Source organism: Mastigoproctus giganteus, chromosome 9, assembly GCF_048544385.1.
Source record: "Mastigoproctus giganteus isolate SK-2022 chromosome 9, ASM4854438v1, whole genome shotgun sequence".
In the NCBI taxonomy this organism is placed as follows: Eukaryota; Metazoa; Arthropoda; class Arachnida; order Uropygi; family Thelyphonidae; genus Mastigoproctus; species Mastigoproctus giganteus.
This window is the reverse complement of record NC_143583.1, coordinates 80,563,551-80,583,262: the sequence shown is the minus strand read 5'-3', so window position 1 is coordinate 80,583,262 and position 19,712 is coordinate 80,563,551. Positions and strand designations below refer to the sequence as shown.

General features: G+C 38.7%; 1 protein-coding gene across 1 annotated transcript in view; it reads right to left on the bottom strand.

The window, feature by feature from the left end:
• Hdc (histidine decarboxylase) overlaps nt 1–19,712 on the bottom strand; it is a 305,245-nt gene that overhangs the window by 57,992 nt on the left and 227,541 nt on the right. The window contains exon 13 of the mRNA XM_090380708.1: nt 8,776–8,877. Within this exon, the coding sequence (XP_090236834.1) occupies nt 8,776–8,877 (102 nt within the window). The remainder of the gene's footprint in view (nt 1–8,775; nt 8,878–19,712) is intronic.

Genomic DNA, 19,712 nt, shown 5'->3' with positions numbered 1-19,712 from the left:
GGGAGGGCTGTAAATGCCCAAAGGATGTACTGAATTAACTACCATAAGACGTTCAACACTTTTCATGAGAATATCCTAAAAAAAAAAGTTAACGTAATAAAAAGTAATTCTCGTAACCATATTCCATTACACCCTCTCATAAAAAATGCCAAATTACACAGATAATTTAGAAAACAATAGCAAATAGTAAATAAATAAATAAAAAAATTGGGACTGGTGTCAAGCCTCCAAAGAGGGGGTAAAAAAATCAAAAGTAAAGTAGAGATAGAATATCAGTGGGTAGTAATTAAAATCATTAGAGCAAAATGTTTAATGTATAAAAAAAAATAATAACGAACAATCATTCATATATATGTATATATATATGAATATATATACAGTACAATTACAAAAACAACACATGACAAAACTGCTTTACATGACTAGAGACTAAAAAACACCAGCATTTCAATATAATCATTCCTCCTTCTTAACAATCAGCAGCAACTTATTCAGTTCTAGTAATCTGAATTGGCTATTTATTTCATTTCAAACTCGACTATTGATGATCCTACTCAGGTAGCTGACAAACTGAATGAGTATTTTGCATCTACATCCACACATGAGTTATTAAGGAAAGGGAATGCCAGAAGTTTATAATGATTTTATAATAACTGAGAGCAAAGTGGAGGAGAAATAGTAGTAGTAGTGGTAGTAACAATAAAGGAGGCAATAATGCTATAAAACAAGTGTATAAGCTTATGTAGCATCAGCTAAAAAAAAAAAAAAAAAAACCCACAATTTCACACATCCATTCCCTCAAAAAGTTTGTCCAGTTCCTCCTTGAATTTATTTAAGCTATCAACTTCAATAAATGGAAGAAGTTTGTTCCAGCAATTAACCACCTACTGGCTAAATTCAAATTTTTGCACATCTATGTGCAAAAATTTGAAGAATGTGATCAAATCATTCAAGGCCTTATACACCTCAATCAGATCACTTAGCAGGTGATGTGATTGAGGTGTATAACCACTGCAATTTGCAGAACTTAAGCCTTTGGTAGAAGGACCCCTTCGTTTCCCTCCCCAATCTTGTTGCCCTTCTCTGTAAATGCTCAAGTAACTCTACATCCTTCCTAAAATGAGGCCTCCACACCTGTATACATTACTCAAGGTGTTGCCTGACCACTGCTTTACACAAAGGGATAATTACCACCTATTCCTTACTAACAAAATTCCTGTATATCATTGACAATACCCCATGACCTGCTCTGGCATCCTGTCTCCATTGCTCAGAAAACTTCATATCTGACTGCACAATTACTCCCAGATCTTTTTCATATTCTACCACCCTAAGTGTAGTACCAGACAGTTGGTACATTTCTTTGGGGTTACTTCTACCCATATGCAGTACTTTGCATTTTTCAATGTTAAACTTCAGTTGCCACTTCTCAGCCCAATTTTCGAGATTCTGTTGCAGAAGTACACTGTCATTACTGTCATTAACAACCCTGCCAACCTTTGTATCATCTGCAGACTTTGATATTAAGCATGATATACTTTCATCAATATCATTGATAAATATACAAAACAACAGTGGACCCAACAGCAAACCATGGGGGATGTCACTAATAACATTAGTCCATGAAGAGCAGCATCCATTGATTACCACCTTCTGTATTCTTTCGTTCAACCACCATTTTATTCATTGTAACAACTTACCATTAATACCATACTGCTCCAATTTTTACAGCTTCCCTGAAATCCAAGTATATGATATCAAAATTATTTTCTTCATTCAATTACTTTGAAACCACATGATAGTGTCCAATGAAATTTGTCAGACAACACTTTCCCTGTGTCTGAATTATTACTGCAATCTTGACTAGATGATCCTGCTATGCATCTTTAACCAGTGACTCCATTATTTTCTCCAGAACAGAAGATAAACTAACTGGTCTGTAATTACTCGTGTCATCCTTCGATCCCCCTTTGTAAACTGGGGATACATTTGCACAACTCCATTTAATGGGAACTTCCCCTGAGTCCAAAGATGCTCTCATAATTATGGCTAAGGGTTTCGTTTGCTGCCTCCTTTAATATAAATTGATACATCCCATTCACTCCAGGTGCCTTTGTTATGTTTAACTTCAACAATTTCTCTTCCACTTTGCTCTCAGTTATTACAAAATCATTAAGCACCCTGTTACAGTTTGATGAACGTCTGGCATTTTCCTTCCTTAATAACTCCTCATGTGTGAATATAAACACAAAATACTCATTCAGATTATCAACTATCTGAGCAGGATCATCAAGAATCGAACCATCGATATGAAGTGAACCAATTTGGTTCATCCCCTTCCTTCTAGGGTTTATATAAGTAAAGAAGGCCATGCTGCTTTTTCTTAGCATCCTTTGCCAAAGATTTCTCATAATCTGCTTTTGCTTGCCTAATCTTCTTTGTGACTTGTTTACAGACTTGCTTATATCTGCCATAGGCTTCTGTGTCACCTGATAATTTATATGCATACCATGCATTTTAGTTCTATGTCACGATTCTCATTAGTTCATCTGACATCCATTTAGGACTAAACCTTGAACAATATTTCTCAATCTGTATGAAAAGCCTAGTAGCTTCCATTATTAGTTCTTCAAATGCTTCCCACTTAGAACTTGATGTTGGTAACATCATCAGTTCGTTCCATTGTACAGAATTTAAACTCTCTGAAACCACTGCAGTCACCTTTATGGAAGCAAAAACCCTTCCTTTTACCCTGCTGTTAATTATATCTTTAAGTAAATCCCACATCAGTACACTGTGATTACTGTCACCTGGTGGTTCCTTTTATCTGCAAATTCTTAATGCACGAATAATCACTGCTGATAACCAGATCAAGAGTATTACACTCTCTGGTTACCTCTTGAATATGCTGCTGCAGAAAACAATCATCTGATAAATCAACAAAAGTCTTGCTAGTGTGTGAGTGACCAACACACAAGTTCCAGTCAATATCTGGGAAGTTAAAATCCCCCATTATAACACAATTTTATTTACTGGCCTATTCTATTTCTCTGCATGATTGTTCATTGTACTCATTAGAGTCATTAGGCCTATAACATACTCCTACTCTCATTTTTGCTTTCCCAGTGCTTATTTCACACCAAACTGACTCAGCGCCTCCGTAGCCAAGTGGGTAGGAGCAGCAGTGCATAGCACACGCTTCTTGATTAGACCGGGGTTTGAGCCCATGAGCCACCAAATATGGAGGATGCGGAAAGGTCAGGAAATGACCACCGTATATCCCCAGAGCAATATGGCCTTAGTTGCTAATGCTCCTAAAAACCAAATAACAACAACAACCAAACTGACTCAACATTGCACTGTCCATTCATGTTAACTGCATGCACTTCCTTAGATTTTATGTTTTTCTTAATTGACAGCATAAACCCTCCTCCCTTTCTGTCCTGTCTATCCTTTCTGTACACATTGTACTCCCCAAATTCCAATTCTGCACTTCTTATATCTGTGTGACACAATATCTCTGATATCCCAACAATATCTACCTTTGATGTCTTGACCAGCACTTCAGATTCATCAAATTTATTTACTATACAGCTAGCATTGGTGTACATGCAAGTATACATGCACCTATTCTTATTCTTAGTAACCCTAACTCAGTCCAATACAGACAAGAAACAGACTTATATCTGTTTCTTGATGACTACCATCAGTCACTAACTCCCCAGCACTGTGCTCTCCAGACCGCTGCTCATTCTAATAGAAGCAATGCAAAAATCACTTTCACCTCTGCCTGTGGCTACTATTAACCTTTTTGTCTATGGATCCCCTTCCAAGCTAGAATTTTTTCGACACATCTAATGCTGCCTCGACAGCATCAGCAAACACTGTTGCACCCTTTCTATTTAAGTGTATCCCATCCCTGTAGAAGCAGTCTATCCTGTTAACAAGCACAGATCACACTGAGAAAAATTCTACCCCATGAGCCTTGCACAATCCTTCCAGAGCCAAATTGATTGACAAGGCTCTCATCACACACTCCCTCCTATTGTGCCTGGGAAGAATTGCAGACACTTTCAAATTGAACCCTAACTCATGACTTTTTTACAGCAGTGACCTGTACTTGTTAAGTAAATCTGCAGATTTCCCAATCGTAATGTCATTAGTACTAACGTGTACAACATCACCCTTTGTGCTCTTAAAAGATGATATCTGTTCTACAACATCATCAACTTTTACCCCTGTCAGACATACCCTGGTCTTATTCCACCTATCCCTATTACACAATATATTACCCATCTCCCTGACAATAGAGTCACCGACAATAACTAACTATTTTGGGATCAGCACATTCTGCCTTGGAGATTGCCACTGTTTAGTGATGCACAAGATTGATCTCCGGTGTTGAGTTGGGCAGCCAAGAGCTTGATGGGCCCCTCATTTTATTACCTTCAAGGGCATCTACCCGACTCTTCAAACTCTCATAACCATCCATCAGAATGCTGAGTTCACAAATTTAATGAGTATTTTGCATCTACATGTGGATGAGATCTATCCAGTTATATTAAAGGAGACAGCAAAGGAAGTGAGCAAACCCTTAGCCATAATAATGAGAGCTTCCTTGGACTGGAGATGTGCAAATATGACTCAAATTCACAAAGGTAACATCAAAGAGTGACACAAGTAATTACAGACCTGTTAGTTTAACTTCTGTTCTGAGGAAATTAATGGAGTCACTGGTTAAAGAAGTTCTGCAGGATCAACTAGACAAGACTGCAGTTATAGTTAGCATTAGCATTAGTAGAGGCATATGATGCAAGAAAGGAAGCTTATGCAGCATCACCTAAAAAAAAAAAAAAAACAGCTCCCATTTCACCCCTCCATTTGTTTGAAATACCTGTCCAGCTAAGCCTTAAATTTATTTAGGCTATCAACTTCCACAACAAGGGATGGAAGTCTGTTCCACCAACCAACTACCCACTGGCCAAAGGCAAATTTCCGCACATCTATCCTACATCTGTCTTTCCTCAATTTGAATTTATGCCCTCTCAGGTGATTATTCTGAGCAAGAGGAAGAATCCCATCAGCACTGGACATGCCCAAACCATTCAAGGCTTTATACACCTCTATCAGATCACCTTGCCGATGCCTAGTCTCCAGACACTGTAATTTGCAAGATTTAAGCCTTTCTTCATAATAGCAACCCTTTGTTCCATTCCCTAATCTTGTTGCCCTTCTCTGTACTCGTTCCAGCAGCTCTACATTCTTCTTGAAATGAGATCTCCAGACCTGTATACAGTACTCAAGGTGTGGCTTGACCATTGCCTTATACAAGGGAATAATCACCTCCTTATCCCTGCTAGAAATATTCCTGTATATCATTGACAAGACACCATGAGCTACCCTTGCAGCCCATCTGCACTGTCAGAAAACTTCATATCTGCCTGCACAATTACCCCCAGGTCCTTTTCATTCTCTACCACATCAGTGTAGTACTAGAGAATTGATACGTTACTCTGGGGTTACTGTTTCCCATATGTAGTACTTTACATTTGTCAATGTTAAATTTCATTTGCCACCTCTCAGCCCATCTGCTCATCCTTTCCAGATCCTGTTGCTGCAGCATACTGTCTGTAGTGTCCTTAACAACCCTGCCAACTTTCGTATCGTCTGCAAACTTGGACATTAAGCTTATTATACCATCATGAATATCATTTATAAATACAGAAAACAACAATGGACCCAACACTGAACCCTGAGAGACTCCACTAATAACATTAGTCCATGATGAGCAGTGTCCATTGATTACCACTCTCTGTCTTCTCCCGGGCAACCATCCCTTTATCCATAGCAGCAATTTGCCTTCAATGCCACACTACTCCAATTTGTGCAGCAGTCTTCCATGTGCAACAGTATTTAAATACTTTCTAAAATCCAAATATATAATATCTAAGTTGTTCCCTACATCCAGTTCTTTTGTGACTGCATCATAGTATCCAGTCAAATTGGTCAGGCAAGACTTTCCCTTAACAAAACCATGCTGTGTCGGAGCTACAACTGAAGTCTTGTCTAGATGATCCTGCAGTGCTTCTTTAACCAGTGCCGCCATTAATTTTCCTGTAACAGAAGTTAAAATCACAGGTCTATAATTACCTGTGTCAACCTTTGATCCTACTTTGTGAATTGGGGTCAAATTTGCCATCTCCAGTCTATGGGTACCTCCCCTGAGTCAAAAGAAGCTCTCATAATTATGGCTAAGGGTTTGCTTACTTCCTTTGCTGCCTCCTTTAATATAACTGGATAGATCCCATCCACCCAGGGTGCCTTTTTTATGTTTATCATCAACAATTTCTATTCCACTTTCATCTCAGTTATTACAAAATCATCTAGCTCACTGCCAGAGTTTACTTCACCTCTGGCATTCCCCTTCCTGAATAACTCCTCATGTGTGAATGTGGATGCAAAATACTCATTTAGTTTGTTAGCCACCTGAGCAGGATCATCAACAGTTCACCCATCGGTATCAAGTGGACCAATCTGATTCATCCCTTTCCTTCTAGAGTTTACATAAGTAAAGAACTCTTTGCTGTTTTTCTTTGCATCCCTTGCCAAAGATTTCTCATAATCTGCCTTTGCTTGTCTAATCTCCTTTGTGACTTGGTTACAGATCAGCTTATATCTATCAAAGGCTTCCATGTCACCCATTAATTTACATCTATCCCATGTATTTTTCTTCTCTGGCATATGTCTCATTAGTTCATCTGACATCCATTTAGGCCTAAACCTTCAACAATATTTCTTAGTTGGTATGTAAAGGCTACCAAAATTAATTCTTTGAATGCTTCCCAGTTCAAACAGAGCATCGGTTTGTTTGGGGTAAGTCTTGCCTGGCCAATTTCATTGGATACTATAATGTGGTCACAAAGGAACTAGATACTAAAAATAATTTTGATATCATATACTTGGATTTTTGGAAAGCTTTTGTTACTGTTGCACATGGAAGACTACTGTACAGTTTGGAGCAGTATGGTATTAAGGGTAAGTTTCTGCAATGGATAAAAGGGTGGTTGAGTGGGAGAAGACAGAGTGGTAATCAATGGATGCTGCTCTTCATGGACTAATCTTATTAGTGGAGTCCCCCAGGGTTTATTGTTGGGTCCATTGTTGTTTTCTGTATTTATTAATGATATTAATGAAGGTATATCAGGCTTAATGTTCACGTTTGCAGATGACACGAAGGTGGCAGGGTTGTTAATGATACTAATGAAGTACGCTTTTGCAACAGGATCTAAAAAAGTTGAGCAAATGGGCTGAGAAGTGGCAACTGAAGTTTAACATTGACAAATGTAAAGTACTGTATACTGGTAGCAGTAACCCCAGAGTAATGTATCGACTGTGTGGTACTACACTCAGAGTGGTAGAGAATGAAAAAGCCCTGGGGTAATTGTGCTGTCAGATAGGAAGTTTTTATTTATTATTACTATTATTAGCCATATGGTACAAGGAAGCCTGAGGCTTATGCTGCTCCAGCCAAAAAAAAAAAAAAAAATTCTGAATTACCGTGTGTATGTGTGAGAGAGAGAGAGAGAGAGAGAGAATGAGAGAGAAAAAACAAGAGTCAGAAGCAGAGAGGAATCACCAAGAAAGAGAAGAATGATGATATCCAGCTCTGGGTCCTGGGTGTGCTAAGCTTGAGCAGTGTGGACAGTCTGCAAGAGTAGCTCATGGTGTGTTGTCAATGATATACTGGAATTTTCTAGCAGGGATACTGAGGTGATTATTCCCTTGTATAAGGTAATGGTCAGGCAACACCATGAGTACTGTATACAGTTCTGGAGGTCTCATTTTAAGATGGGTGTAGAGCTGCTGGAACAAGTACAGAGAAGGGTAACAAGATTGACAAATGGAATAAATTATTGCTCTTACAAAGAAATGCTTAAGTTCGGCAAATTGCAGTGTCTAGAGACTAGGCACCTGCGAGGTGATCTGATAGCAGTGTATAAGGCGTTGAATGGTTTCAGCAATCTCAATGCTGATGGGATTCTTCCTCTTGCCCAGATTAATCGCTTGAAGGAACGCAAATTGAAATTGAGGAAAGAGAGTCCTAGAATAGATGTGCAGAAATTTGCCTTTAGTCAGCGGGTGGTTGATTGCTAGAACAAACCAACAGTATAATGCATCATTTGGTGCATTATACTGTTGGAGTACCCATTCACAGAGGGATACACTGCAGCCACGAAGGGATGCACAGATTGGAAACAATTTCTGGATGACTTGTGGTATCCAAATGTTCTTCAACTGGTACTCCTACAGGATAATGCACCATATCACAAGGTCAAAATTATACAGACCTAGTTCCAGGAACATTCAGCCTACTACAGTAATCTCCTCAGTCACCAGATCTCAATTCCATTGAGCACCCGTGGGATGATGTGGAAAAAGGTTTTCAAGAGATCTGCAACCACCTGAGTTGTAAAAGCTGTGGGGAAACAATTTGAGTTAATGTGGACCAGCATCTCTGTGGGATGCTTTTGATGTCTCACTGAGTCCATCATATTGTTCCACTATAGAACAATATGAACAAAATTGTGAAGGCTAAAGGGGCATCTACTTGCTATTAGTTTAATATAATTTAATATATATATAAATATGAACAATTTAAAAGCAAAGAAACATGTCAACTTATTTTATTTAGCTCTGAACTGTCCTCCTACATATTACAGTATTGTTATTATTTTACTTAGTCCCTATATTTATTTATTTAATTGTTAAACTTACTTTTAATCTGAAGACTACTAAACCTAGATGGCGCTGCGCTGGTATCTCAAACCTGCTATCAGACTGCACCAGCATTTCAAATTCCTTTGCTAGAGAAACACCCTATTGATATATTAACTATCGTTAGTAATGCTGTAAATCAAGTGAAATAAAGCAATGTTTTATTTCAGGGTTAGACCAAAAATCTTTTAAAAGCTATTTTAGTTTAATCTTTTCTGAGTTCAAGTCTAATGGATTTGTACTTAATACCATAACTTTACTATGCATAAAGCACATGTAATAAAAATTTGTAAAAATATATACACATGCACACATCAAGGAACTAAAATGCAGGAATGAAAAGATGATCGCACTGCATTTTTTTAAACAATTCTGTATAGAATTTTTTTTTTTTTTTTTTTTTATGAAAACCCCAAACATGAGAGGTATTAGAACCTATAGTACTTAGTACCGTGCTTGGGTTGGAGGAAGAGAAGATGAAAGAAGATATTTGTTGATATTAGACTTAAAATTTTGTAGACTACTTTTCAAGAAATATGTAGGAAGGAAGGAAGGTTGTTCCAGAAAACAGCAGTTGAATGAATAAACGAAGATGACGAAAAGTTGGTTCTGTGAGTTTGAAGTTGGACAGTAAATGGATGTTGGCTGGTGGCAGCACATGTTTCGACTGTTTTGAAAGAGAGAGTGGGAAAGTTTGAAAGAGAGAGTGGGAATTATAGAAGCCAATTCAGAAGAACGGTGCCCATGGAAGTATCTGTAGAAAAGGCATGCAGCAGAAACAGTAGGTGCCTCTGTAGCCAGGTGGTCAGGAGCGGCAGTGCGTAGCACGTGCTTCTTGATTAGACCAGGGTTCGAGCCCTTGACCACCGAATATGGAGGATACGGAAAGGTCAGCAAATGATCACCGCTTATCCCCAGAGCAATATGGCCTTAGCTGCTAATGCTCCTAAAAACTAAATAACAACAACAACAGCAGAAACAGTACTTCTTTAAGACAGAGAGTGGAGAGACTCTGTTAGAGAGGAGTCATTAATTAACCTAACTGTCTTCTTCTGAGTGGAATCTAGAAGCCTGAGAGAGGTTTTGAGGGCACCGCACCAGATGTGGGAACAATATTCATTGGTAGGGCAGATCTGCGATTTGTACAGAGTGAACAGCTGTTTGGAAGAAAAGTAACGCCGAGACCGAAAGAGAAAACCAAGTTTTTTAGATGCAGAGGAAGCAATATTTGTAATGTGCTTGTGCCAAGAAAGATTAGAAGTCAGGGTAATCCCCAAAAGAGATATATCCTTTTGCCTAGAAATCGGAGTGTCACTAAAGATAAGCATAGGAGCAGAAGAATCCTTTTTGCGAGATATAAGACAAGATTGAGTTTTAGAAGGGTTGAAATCAACTAAGTTGTCTTTGCCCCACTGGAGAATTACCTGAAGATCGGCATTTAAGGAATTGGTAGCAGATTTTCGAGAAGTTGAAGCTGATTGAGCAGGACAAGATTTCTCAAAACGGAAAGTTGAATGCAATGTGCTATCATCGGCAAAACTATGGATAGGATTTCCAGTCAATGGAAGAAGGTCATTGATATACAAGAGGAAAAGAGTGGGGGAAAGAACTGAACCTTGGGGGACACCGGCATTAGTGGAGAAGTTAGAAGACAGAGAGCCATCTACCATCACCCTCAGTGAGCGATCAGAGAGAAAACTGGATAACCAATTACAAAAGCCAGTTGGGAAACCATAAGATGGAAGCTTGTTTAGAAGACCTTTATGCCAAACACAATCGAAGGCCTTTGAGATGTCAAGAGCAACTGCTTGTGTTTCACCAAACTTTTCCATTGAATTTGGCCATATATGGGTAACATAAGCCAGAATATCACCAGTGGATCGACACTAACGGAATCCATACTGGCGATCATTGATCAGACGGAAGGTTTCTAGGTAGTTTTAAGAGTTGGCAGTTAATTGAATTCTCCATTACTTTAGAAAGAGTAGAAGTAATTGCAATTGGAAGACAATTCGATGGGAAGGACTTGTCACCCTTTTTTAGGAACTCGTTGTATATGAGCAAATTTCCAAGCAGAAGAAAAAACACCTTTGGAATAAGAAAGTGAAAATAGGCTGCAAAGAACAGGAGTAAGTTCAGGAACACAGGTTTTGAGAACAAGTAGAGAAATACCATCATGACCAGGAGCTTTCTTAGCATCGAGATTCGTCAAAATCCTTCTAACATCCTTTTAGCATTAGTAGAGGCATTTGATGCAAGAAAGCAAGCTTATGCAGCATCAGCCAAAAAAAAAAAAAAAAACCACTTCCACTTCATCCCTCTGTTCGTTCGAAATACCTGTCCAGCTGAGCCTTAAACTTATTTAGGCTATCAACTTCCACGACAAGGGATGGAAGTCTGTTCCACCAACCAACCACTCACTGGCTAAAGGCAAATTTCCACACGTCAATCCTACATCTGTCTTTCCTCAATTTGAATTTATTGCCTCTCAGCTGATTATTCTGAGCAAGAAAAAGAATCCCGTCAGCACTGAGCATGCTCGAACCATACAAGACTTTATACACCTCTATCAGATCAACTCGCTGGTGCCTAGTCTCCAGACACTGTAATTTGCAAAACTTAAGCCTTTCTTTGTAAGAGCACCCCCTTTGTTCCATTCAATAATCTTGTTACCCTTCTCTGTACTCGTTCCAGCAGCTCTACATCCTTCATGAAATGAGGCCTCTAGACCTGTATACTGTACTCTAGGTGTGGCCTGACCATTGCCTTATACAAGGGAATAATCACCTCCTTATCCCTGCTAGAAAAATTCCTATATATCATATACAATACACCATGAGCTACATTTGCAGCCCATCTGCACTGCTCAGAAAACTTCATATCTGCCTGCACAACCACCCCAAGGTCCTTTTCATTCTCTACCACTGTCAGTGTAGTACCACAGAGTTGATACGTTGCTCTGGGGTTGCTGTTTCCCATATGTAGTACTTTACATTAGTCAATGTTAAACTTCATTTGCCACCTCTCAGCCCATCTGCTCAACCTTTCCAGATCCTGTTGCAGCAGCATAGTGTCAGTAGTGTCCTTGATAACCCTGCCAACCTTCGGATCGTCTGCAAACTTGATGACAATAATGACAGAAAACAATAATGGACCCAACACTGAACCCTGAGGGACTCCAAAACAATAATGGACTCAACACTGAACCCTGAGGGACTCCACTAATAACATTAGTCCACGATGAGTAGTGTCCATTGATTACCACCCTCTGTCTTCTCCCCCTCAACCACCCCTTTATCCATAGCAGCAATTTGCTTCCAATGCCACACTTTTCCAATTTGCGCAGCAGTCTTCCATGTGCAACAGTATCAAAAGCCTTTCTAAGATCCAAGTATATAATATCAAAGTTATTCCCTGTATCCAATTCTTTTGTGACTGCATCATTGTATCCAATCAAATTGGTCAGGCAAGACTTCCCCTTAACAAAACCATGCTGTGTCCGAGCTATAACTGAAGTCTTGTCTAGATGATCCTGCAGTGCTTCTTTAACCAGTGCCTCCATTAATTTTCCTGGAACAGAGGTTCAACTCACAGGTCTATAATTAATTGTGTCAGCTTTTGATCCTCCTTTGTGAATTGGGGTCACATTTGCACATCTCCAGTCTGTGGGTACCTCCCCTGAGTCCAAGGAAGCTCTCATAATTATGGCTAAGGGTTTGCTTACTTCCTTTGCTGCCTCCTTTAATATAACTGGATAGATCCCATCTACCCCGGGTGCCTTTCTTGTGTTTATCTTCAACAGTTTCTCCTCCACTTTACTCCCAGTTATTTCAAGATTCTGTAGCTTACTGCTAGAGTTGAATACACCTCTGGCATTCCCCTTGCTGAATAACTCCTCATGTGTGAAAGTCGATGCCAAATATTCATTTAGTTTGTTAGCTACCTGAGCAGGATCATCAACAGTTGACCATTGATATCTAGTGGACCAATCTGATTCATCCCCTTCCTTCTAGAGTTTACATAAGCAAAGAACTCTTTGCTGTTTTTCTTTGCATCCCTTGCCAAAGATTTCTCGTAATCTGTCTTCGCCTGCCTAACCTCCATTGTAACTTGGTTACAGATCAACTTGTATCTATCATAGGCTTCTGTGTCACATGTTAATTTGTATGTAGCCCATGCATTTTTCTTCTCTGCCATATGTCTCATTAGTTCATCTGACACCCATTTAGGCCTAAACCTTGAACAATATTTCTTAGTCGGTATGTAAAGCCTAGTAGCTTCCAAGATAAGTTCTTTGAATGCTTTCCATTTTGAATTTGCTGTTGGTAGCATCATCAGTTGGTCCCACTGTATAGAATTTAAATACTGTCTCAGACCATCGTAGTCGCCTTTACGAAAGCATTAACCCTTCCTTTTACCCCTAATGGTAGTTACCTCTTTGAGTAAATCCCACTTCAGCACACTGTGATCACTGCCACCTAGTGGTTCCTTTATCTGCAGATTCTTAATGCATGAAGAATCACTACTGATAATCAAATCAAGAGTATTACTCCCTCTGGTTGCCCCCCCCCCCTCCCGAACATGCTGATTAGAAAACAATCATCCAATAAATCCATAAAAGCCTTGCTAGTGTGTTAGTGACCAGACCACAAATTGCAGTCAATATCTGGGAAATTAAAATCCCCCATTATAAGACTCTCTGATTTACTGGCCCACTCTATTTCTCTGTACAGTTTCTTATTATACTCATCAGAGTCATTAGGCCTATAGCACACTCCTACTCTCAATTTTGATCTCCCAATGCTTATGTCACACCAAACTGACTCGACACTGCACTGCACTGTCCAGCGATGTCGACTGGCTTCACTTCCTTGGATTTTATGTGTTTCTCAGCTAAAAGCATAACCCCTCCTCCCTTCCTATCCTGTCTATCCTTTCTGTAGATGTTGTACTCCCCAAATTCCAGTTCTGCATTCCTTATATCTGTGTAACACCACGTCTCTGATATCCCAATAAAATATCTGCCTTTGATGTTTTGAGCAATGCCTGAAATTCATCAAATTTTTTTACTAAACTCCTAGCATTGGTATTCACGCAAGTATACATGCACCTGTTTCTATTCTTAGCTACCCTAACACAACCCATGTGTTTACTTGTACCGCAATGACTCCCAGTAGTCTCTGAAATATCATGCATCTTGTTTTTCAGGCTTCTGCTCATTCCAATAGAAGCAGTGCAAGAGTCACTTTCACCTCTGCCAGTGGCACGACGGAAGACAACAGGACGCATTGAATGAAGCATGTTGGGAATGGTGGGAGGTGTTTTACCTAGATTATTAATACATGAGCTGGAAGAAAAATGGGATGCTAGCAGGTCAGCTTTGTCCTTGGCTGAAGTGACAACAGAACCCTGTGGTTTTGAAAGAGGTGGGAGCAGAGATGGGCAAAAGTTGTGGCCTACAGCTTTGGCAAGAGACCAGAATGCTCGGCTACCATTAGGGCAAGAAGCAAGTTTTCTACTCTTAGCCTGTTCAAAATCTAGTTTGGACTGATTAATGACTGCTTTACAATTGTTGTGAGCTTTGGTGTACGCAGAAAATGAAACTGAAGAATTGGAAACAAGCCAATTATGATATGCAACATTCTTCTCTTGAACAGCCTTAGCACATTTATTGGAAAACCAAGGTTTAGATAAAGGACGAGATTTTAAAGTGGAGTGTGTAATAAATTATTCCATTCCTGGAAGAATAATTTCACTGACACAATCTGAGCAAACGTTGACATCAGAAGTTTTGAAACAGTAATCCGACCAAGGAAAAGAAGAAAAGAAATCTTGCAGGTCATCCCATTTTGCATTCTTGTAATGCCAAACAATACATGGTTGTTAATGGCCATGAGATAAAGGCTCCATTGGAGAAGAGACAATCACCAAGTTGTAATCTGAGGTACCTAAAGGACCACTCACTTCGACCGTTTACATAGAAGTGTTGTTTGTTAGAAAAAGATCAAGCATGTTGGCTGTATGGTTGGGATTGTCTGGTATTCTTGTGGGTAAATGAAAAATCTGTGCAGGATCATTAGAAATTGCAAAAGCCTCATCATCTCGACCAGCTGGATCGGTGTGACTAGAAAACAGAAGCCATCTGAAGTTGTGAACATTAAAATCACCAAGGAAAATTACCTCACTGTTAGGAGAGTTGGACTGGAGAAAGTCAAGTTGCAAAGAGAGAAAGTCAAAGAGCTCCAAATGATTAGTGGAGTTCGGAGAACGGTAAAGACAACAGATAAATTTGACACAATGATGTAGAGAGATTTTAAGCCAAAGAAGATCAAAGAGAGGAGATTCCAAATTGCCAAGTCTCTAACAGGGGATATCAGAATGGACATATGCACAAGTACCACCTCTGAGGCAAAAGGAATCATACAGTGAATAATTTGGGCAACTGAAATGAGCAGTAGTTGAATGAACTGATAACTGAGATTCTGTCAGAAAAAGTACATGGAATTTGGCAGACTGCAAATGGAAATGGATATCGTTGAGATTAGAATTGAGACCACGTATATTTGTGAAATGAACTAGGAAGTGTTTGGGAGGTTTAGATCTTTTTGCAGATGAGCTTACTCTATTAGTTTGACAATTCATAGTGTATTGAATAGTAAGGAAAAGTTGGGTGGGATGACATGCTGTATGAAGTAATGAAATTTTTGGATATAGCATACAAATGGTAAGAATATACCCAGATCCTTGACATAACGTGGCCTCAATAATGCCCCCCCCCCGCATACACACTACTCGGACTCCCTCCAGTTACTATCTGGCAGAGTAGAGGTAGCAAGATTATACATTAGCTGATCCAGAAGCCTCCTAAAGAGTTACCAATAGGTTCGGTCCGGTGTACTAACTAGCAGCCGGCCTGCGAACAGCGTTTTAGAGCTGTACCCTCAAAACTTAAGGAAGATTGGATCTTGCCATGATGTTTATCGTAACCTCAAAAGTCATCAGTCGTACATCAGTCAAAAGTCATCAGTCACTCTGGAGACTAAACATGGATTCCACCACTTCAAGTCTCCAATAAGGAAAATGGTGATTCTGTAGTCATAAAATTAGCAGAAGGTATACTCTATGAATGTTATGAAAAGCAGAGAGTATGCTATGCATATCAGGCTTATTAATCGAATTCGCTTCAGTTGCATAGAATAAAACAAGCAAATTTTCAACATAATATTCTGAATTTTGTAATCACATTCTAATAAATTATTTTTTAATTTTCAGTAAATATTTTAATAATATTTGTTTTTTCAAATATTTCAAAAAACAGAAGGTATATGCTATTCACCTAAAAAAAAAACCAGAGGATATATGGTGTATATACCCTTCAACTACAGCCCTGCCCACAAGGCTTTCTAAGGTAATTTTTTGTCACAGTTTCTCTGTTAATCTAAAATATCTTTATTACCTCATCCAAAACCAAAATGAATAGCAATAGAACATCTCTCACACAGATTTCTGCTCCCTCATACACAACCTGAGTAACTGTAATATTTTCCAGTGATGCTTATTTCCTTCCTAGCCTCTGCCCTATTAATTTCTCTTGAAACTCCTGGCTTGCTCAAAATCAGGGGTTCACAAAGTGTGGCTTGCAACCTTTTTGTACATGGCCTGTGGCCACTTTTATATCGAAATTAATTGAGAAGTGTTGTTTTCTAATATGTATTTTGTGCAATGTATATACATATTAGTGATATCACAGAATTAACCTGATCTATGACCCACCCACAATTAGTATCATCGTATTTTCGTCAATATTGGCCCACTGATGAAAAATTTTGAGAACTGTTGCTCTAAATCAATGAATCTCACAAAGTTCCTCAGTCAAATTTCCCAAGATGAAAATTAAATATCTTAATCTCTTTCTTATCTTATATTCTCTCTCATTACCCTCCACTATTTCAGATAGAGTCTAGCTATATTTAAGTCACTGTACATGTCAGGTGTAATCTCTTACTGTATATATCTGCATTGAGCAAACCAAGTTTGCTACTTATTGCATCAATCTGATATTGTGGAAGCCCTTCATCACAAGCACCATGTTTTACCTTGGTATTGCACTACTTTAAATAAAAAGTAATGCTCCAATTTCTTTTATATATGCTTATTATGTGTGCCATTGTATGTATATTGCTTTTATGTGTGCCATTACTCAGACTCTGGTTTGGGTAGCGGCATACATTATCTTGAACTTATAGTTGGGTGTAACTTTTCATTAGATCCTGGTTATAGTTTAATCATCTGCTATGACACGACAGCTTATAATATAATAACATTACCTTTTAAAGTGGAATAACAGTTTCATGCACATAAAAAAAAAAAAAAGATAAACTGCAGCCATTATCAACCCGCTGCAGAATGGAAGCCTCCTCAACAATTCATGCTGAGGGAAATGGACCATAATCTGCCATGCTGGTCCAGTGTGGGTTGGCAGATCAACTGTATTTAGCAGTCAGGGGCTTGGACTCCGGTCTACTCAAAGAGCATGTGCTACTGCACTCCCGCTCATGACCACTTGGCTACAGAGGCCATGTCACGTACACAATCTTTTTTAATATTAAATATTAATGCATTCTGATAATCAAGATCAATGCATTTTTACAATCAAGATCTTAGATTGTCAGAATGCATTTAAACTTTTTAAAGTTTAAATGCATTCTGACAAAAAAGGTTCTTCTTCCACAACTGCATGTAAAGCAAGCTTTACATGCAGTTGTGGAAGAAGAACGGTTCCATACATTGTTTTCATGCATTATTTGTTACCATTAATACTAATATTTGAACAGTGAACAGGAGCAGTGCAGAGGACATCATCAATGTCATGAAAGGGCTTTAACTACTTCACAAGTTTTAAACATACATTCAGTGACTCTTCTGAATGTGTGTGGGCCACAGGCAGTGAATTTCTGATAGTAGCATACTCTGTGGAATGAGTTTTACCATATAATTTTGAAATTTTGTAAAAATTAAAATTTGCAGATAAACACTTTTAAATATTAATTTTTTTCTTATTTTGACTTTATTGCCCACTAGATAAAATTACTGTCAAATATCAAATCAAAATTTTAAAAAAATGCTAAAAAATGCAAAAAAAAAAAATGTTAAAAACCCATCATTACTTATTTTTTCTTTCTTTTTTTTTTTTTTTTCAATATAGTAACATCCTGTACATCTATTGATTTCATTTGATTTTATCAATTTCTATATCATAATTTAGAGAATGTCTTCAGTTTCATGTTTTTTAGGCCCAAACTGGACAAATGAATATCAATAGGAGTGATCTCCTCTGATTTTATAAGCTATTTTTGTGCTGCCATCTGAGGTGCTACCCAAATGTTCTGAAATTTGAATGTTGCATGGGAACTACGTCTAGTACAGACTTGTGGCACTAAGTAACACTGCATGCATCCTTTGTGAATCTGTGTGCCACATGGCATCGGGCTGGATACAGTCATTGAATATTTATGCGCAGTGCTTTGGTGGTGTGTTTTGTGTAGTTTGAGATTGTTGCACTGGCTGATATGAGAGAGCAACATACTTACATAAAGGTTTGTTTCCTTCTTAACAATACAGCAGCAGAAACCCACAAGAAGTTGAAACAAGCTTTTGGTGACAATGCTTTAGGCCAGATGCAGACCTGCTACTGGTTTAACTGTTTTAAAAACGGTCAGATGTAAGGAGATGTCAGTCGCTCTGGGCATCCATCATCGAGCACCACCCTGGAAAATGTCACAAAAGTTCGGGCGGCGATCCATGAAGACTGCAGGTGGACCATCCACAACATTTGTGGCATTGTAGGACTATCGTACGGAACATGTCAGCAGATTTTGTCAGACGAGTTGAACATGAGAAGGATTGCGGCCAAATTCATGCCACAGTTACTGAGTGAAGACCAAAAGCAGCATCGCATGGTCAAGAACAGGCCAGGAGTGATCAAAACTTCCTTTTGGAGTTTGGGTCATCATCATCATCAGCCATTTTCAATCCACTGCAGGATGAAGGCCTCTCCAGCAACTTTCCAGTTCCTTCTGTTTTGTCTTGGGTATCATTCTGTTATTTTTTTAGTCCATCTGCCATCATGTCTTCAAGCTATGTGTCCTGCTCAAGACCATTTTAGTTCTTTAGTTTTGATAAGAATGTCCTTTACTTGAGTTTGCTGCCTAATCCGTGTGTTTCTCTTCTTATCTAACAGTCTGATTCCCAATATAATTCGTTCCATTCTTCACTGTGTAGTTCTCAGCTTCTCTTCCATTCTTTTGGTGTGCCCAAGTTTCACTTCCATAAGTTATGGTGGGAAGTATACATTGGTTCATTATTTTATGTTTCAGACAAATTGGGATATTGCTCCACAGTACGTGACTATATTTCCTGAATGCTATCCATCCAAAATTTATTCTTCTCTTGACTTCCAGCCTATCATTATTACAGCTAATGATTTGTCCCAGATAAGTATATGACTCCACCTTTTCAATTACTGCTCCTTCAATCATTATATCCCTTTCTGTGGCATACTTGTTCATCATTACTTTTGTTTTAGCCATATTCATCTTTAGTCCAAAATCCTTACTAACTCTGCATAACAGATTAAGATTTTTCTCTAATACTTTGGGATCGTGGCTTATGACCACAATGTCATCTGCAAATCATAAATGGTTTAGGTACTCTCCGTTCATATTGACTCCTTTCTGCGACCAGTCCAGTCTTCTGAAAGCTTCCTCAAGGGAAGCAGTAAACAACTTTGGAGATATTGTGTCTCCTTGTCACACTCCTTTCTCGATTTTAAATTTGCTACTGTCTTTATCTACTCTAGAAAAGGAGGTAGCATTCTCATACAGGGTGTTTCAGTTAAACGTTTCAGAACTTCTAAGAGGGGTAGGGTACATCCTGAC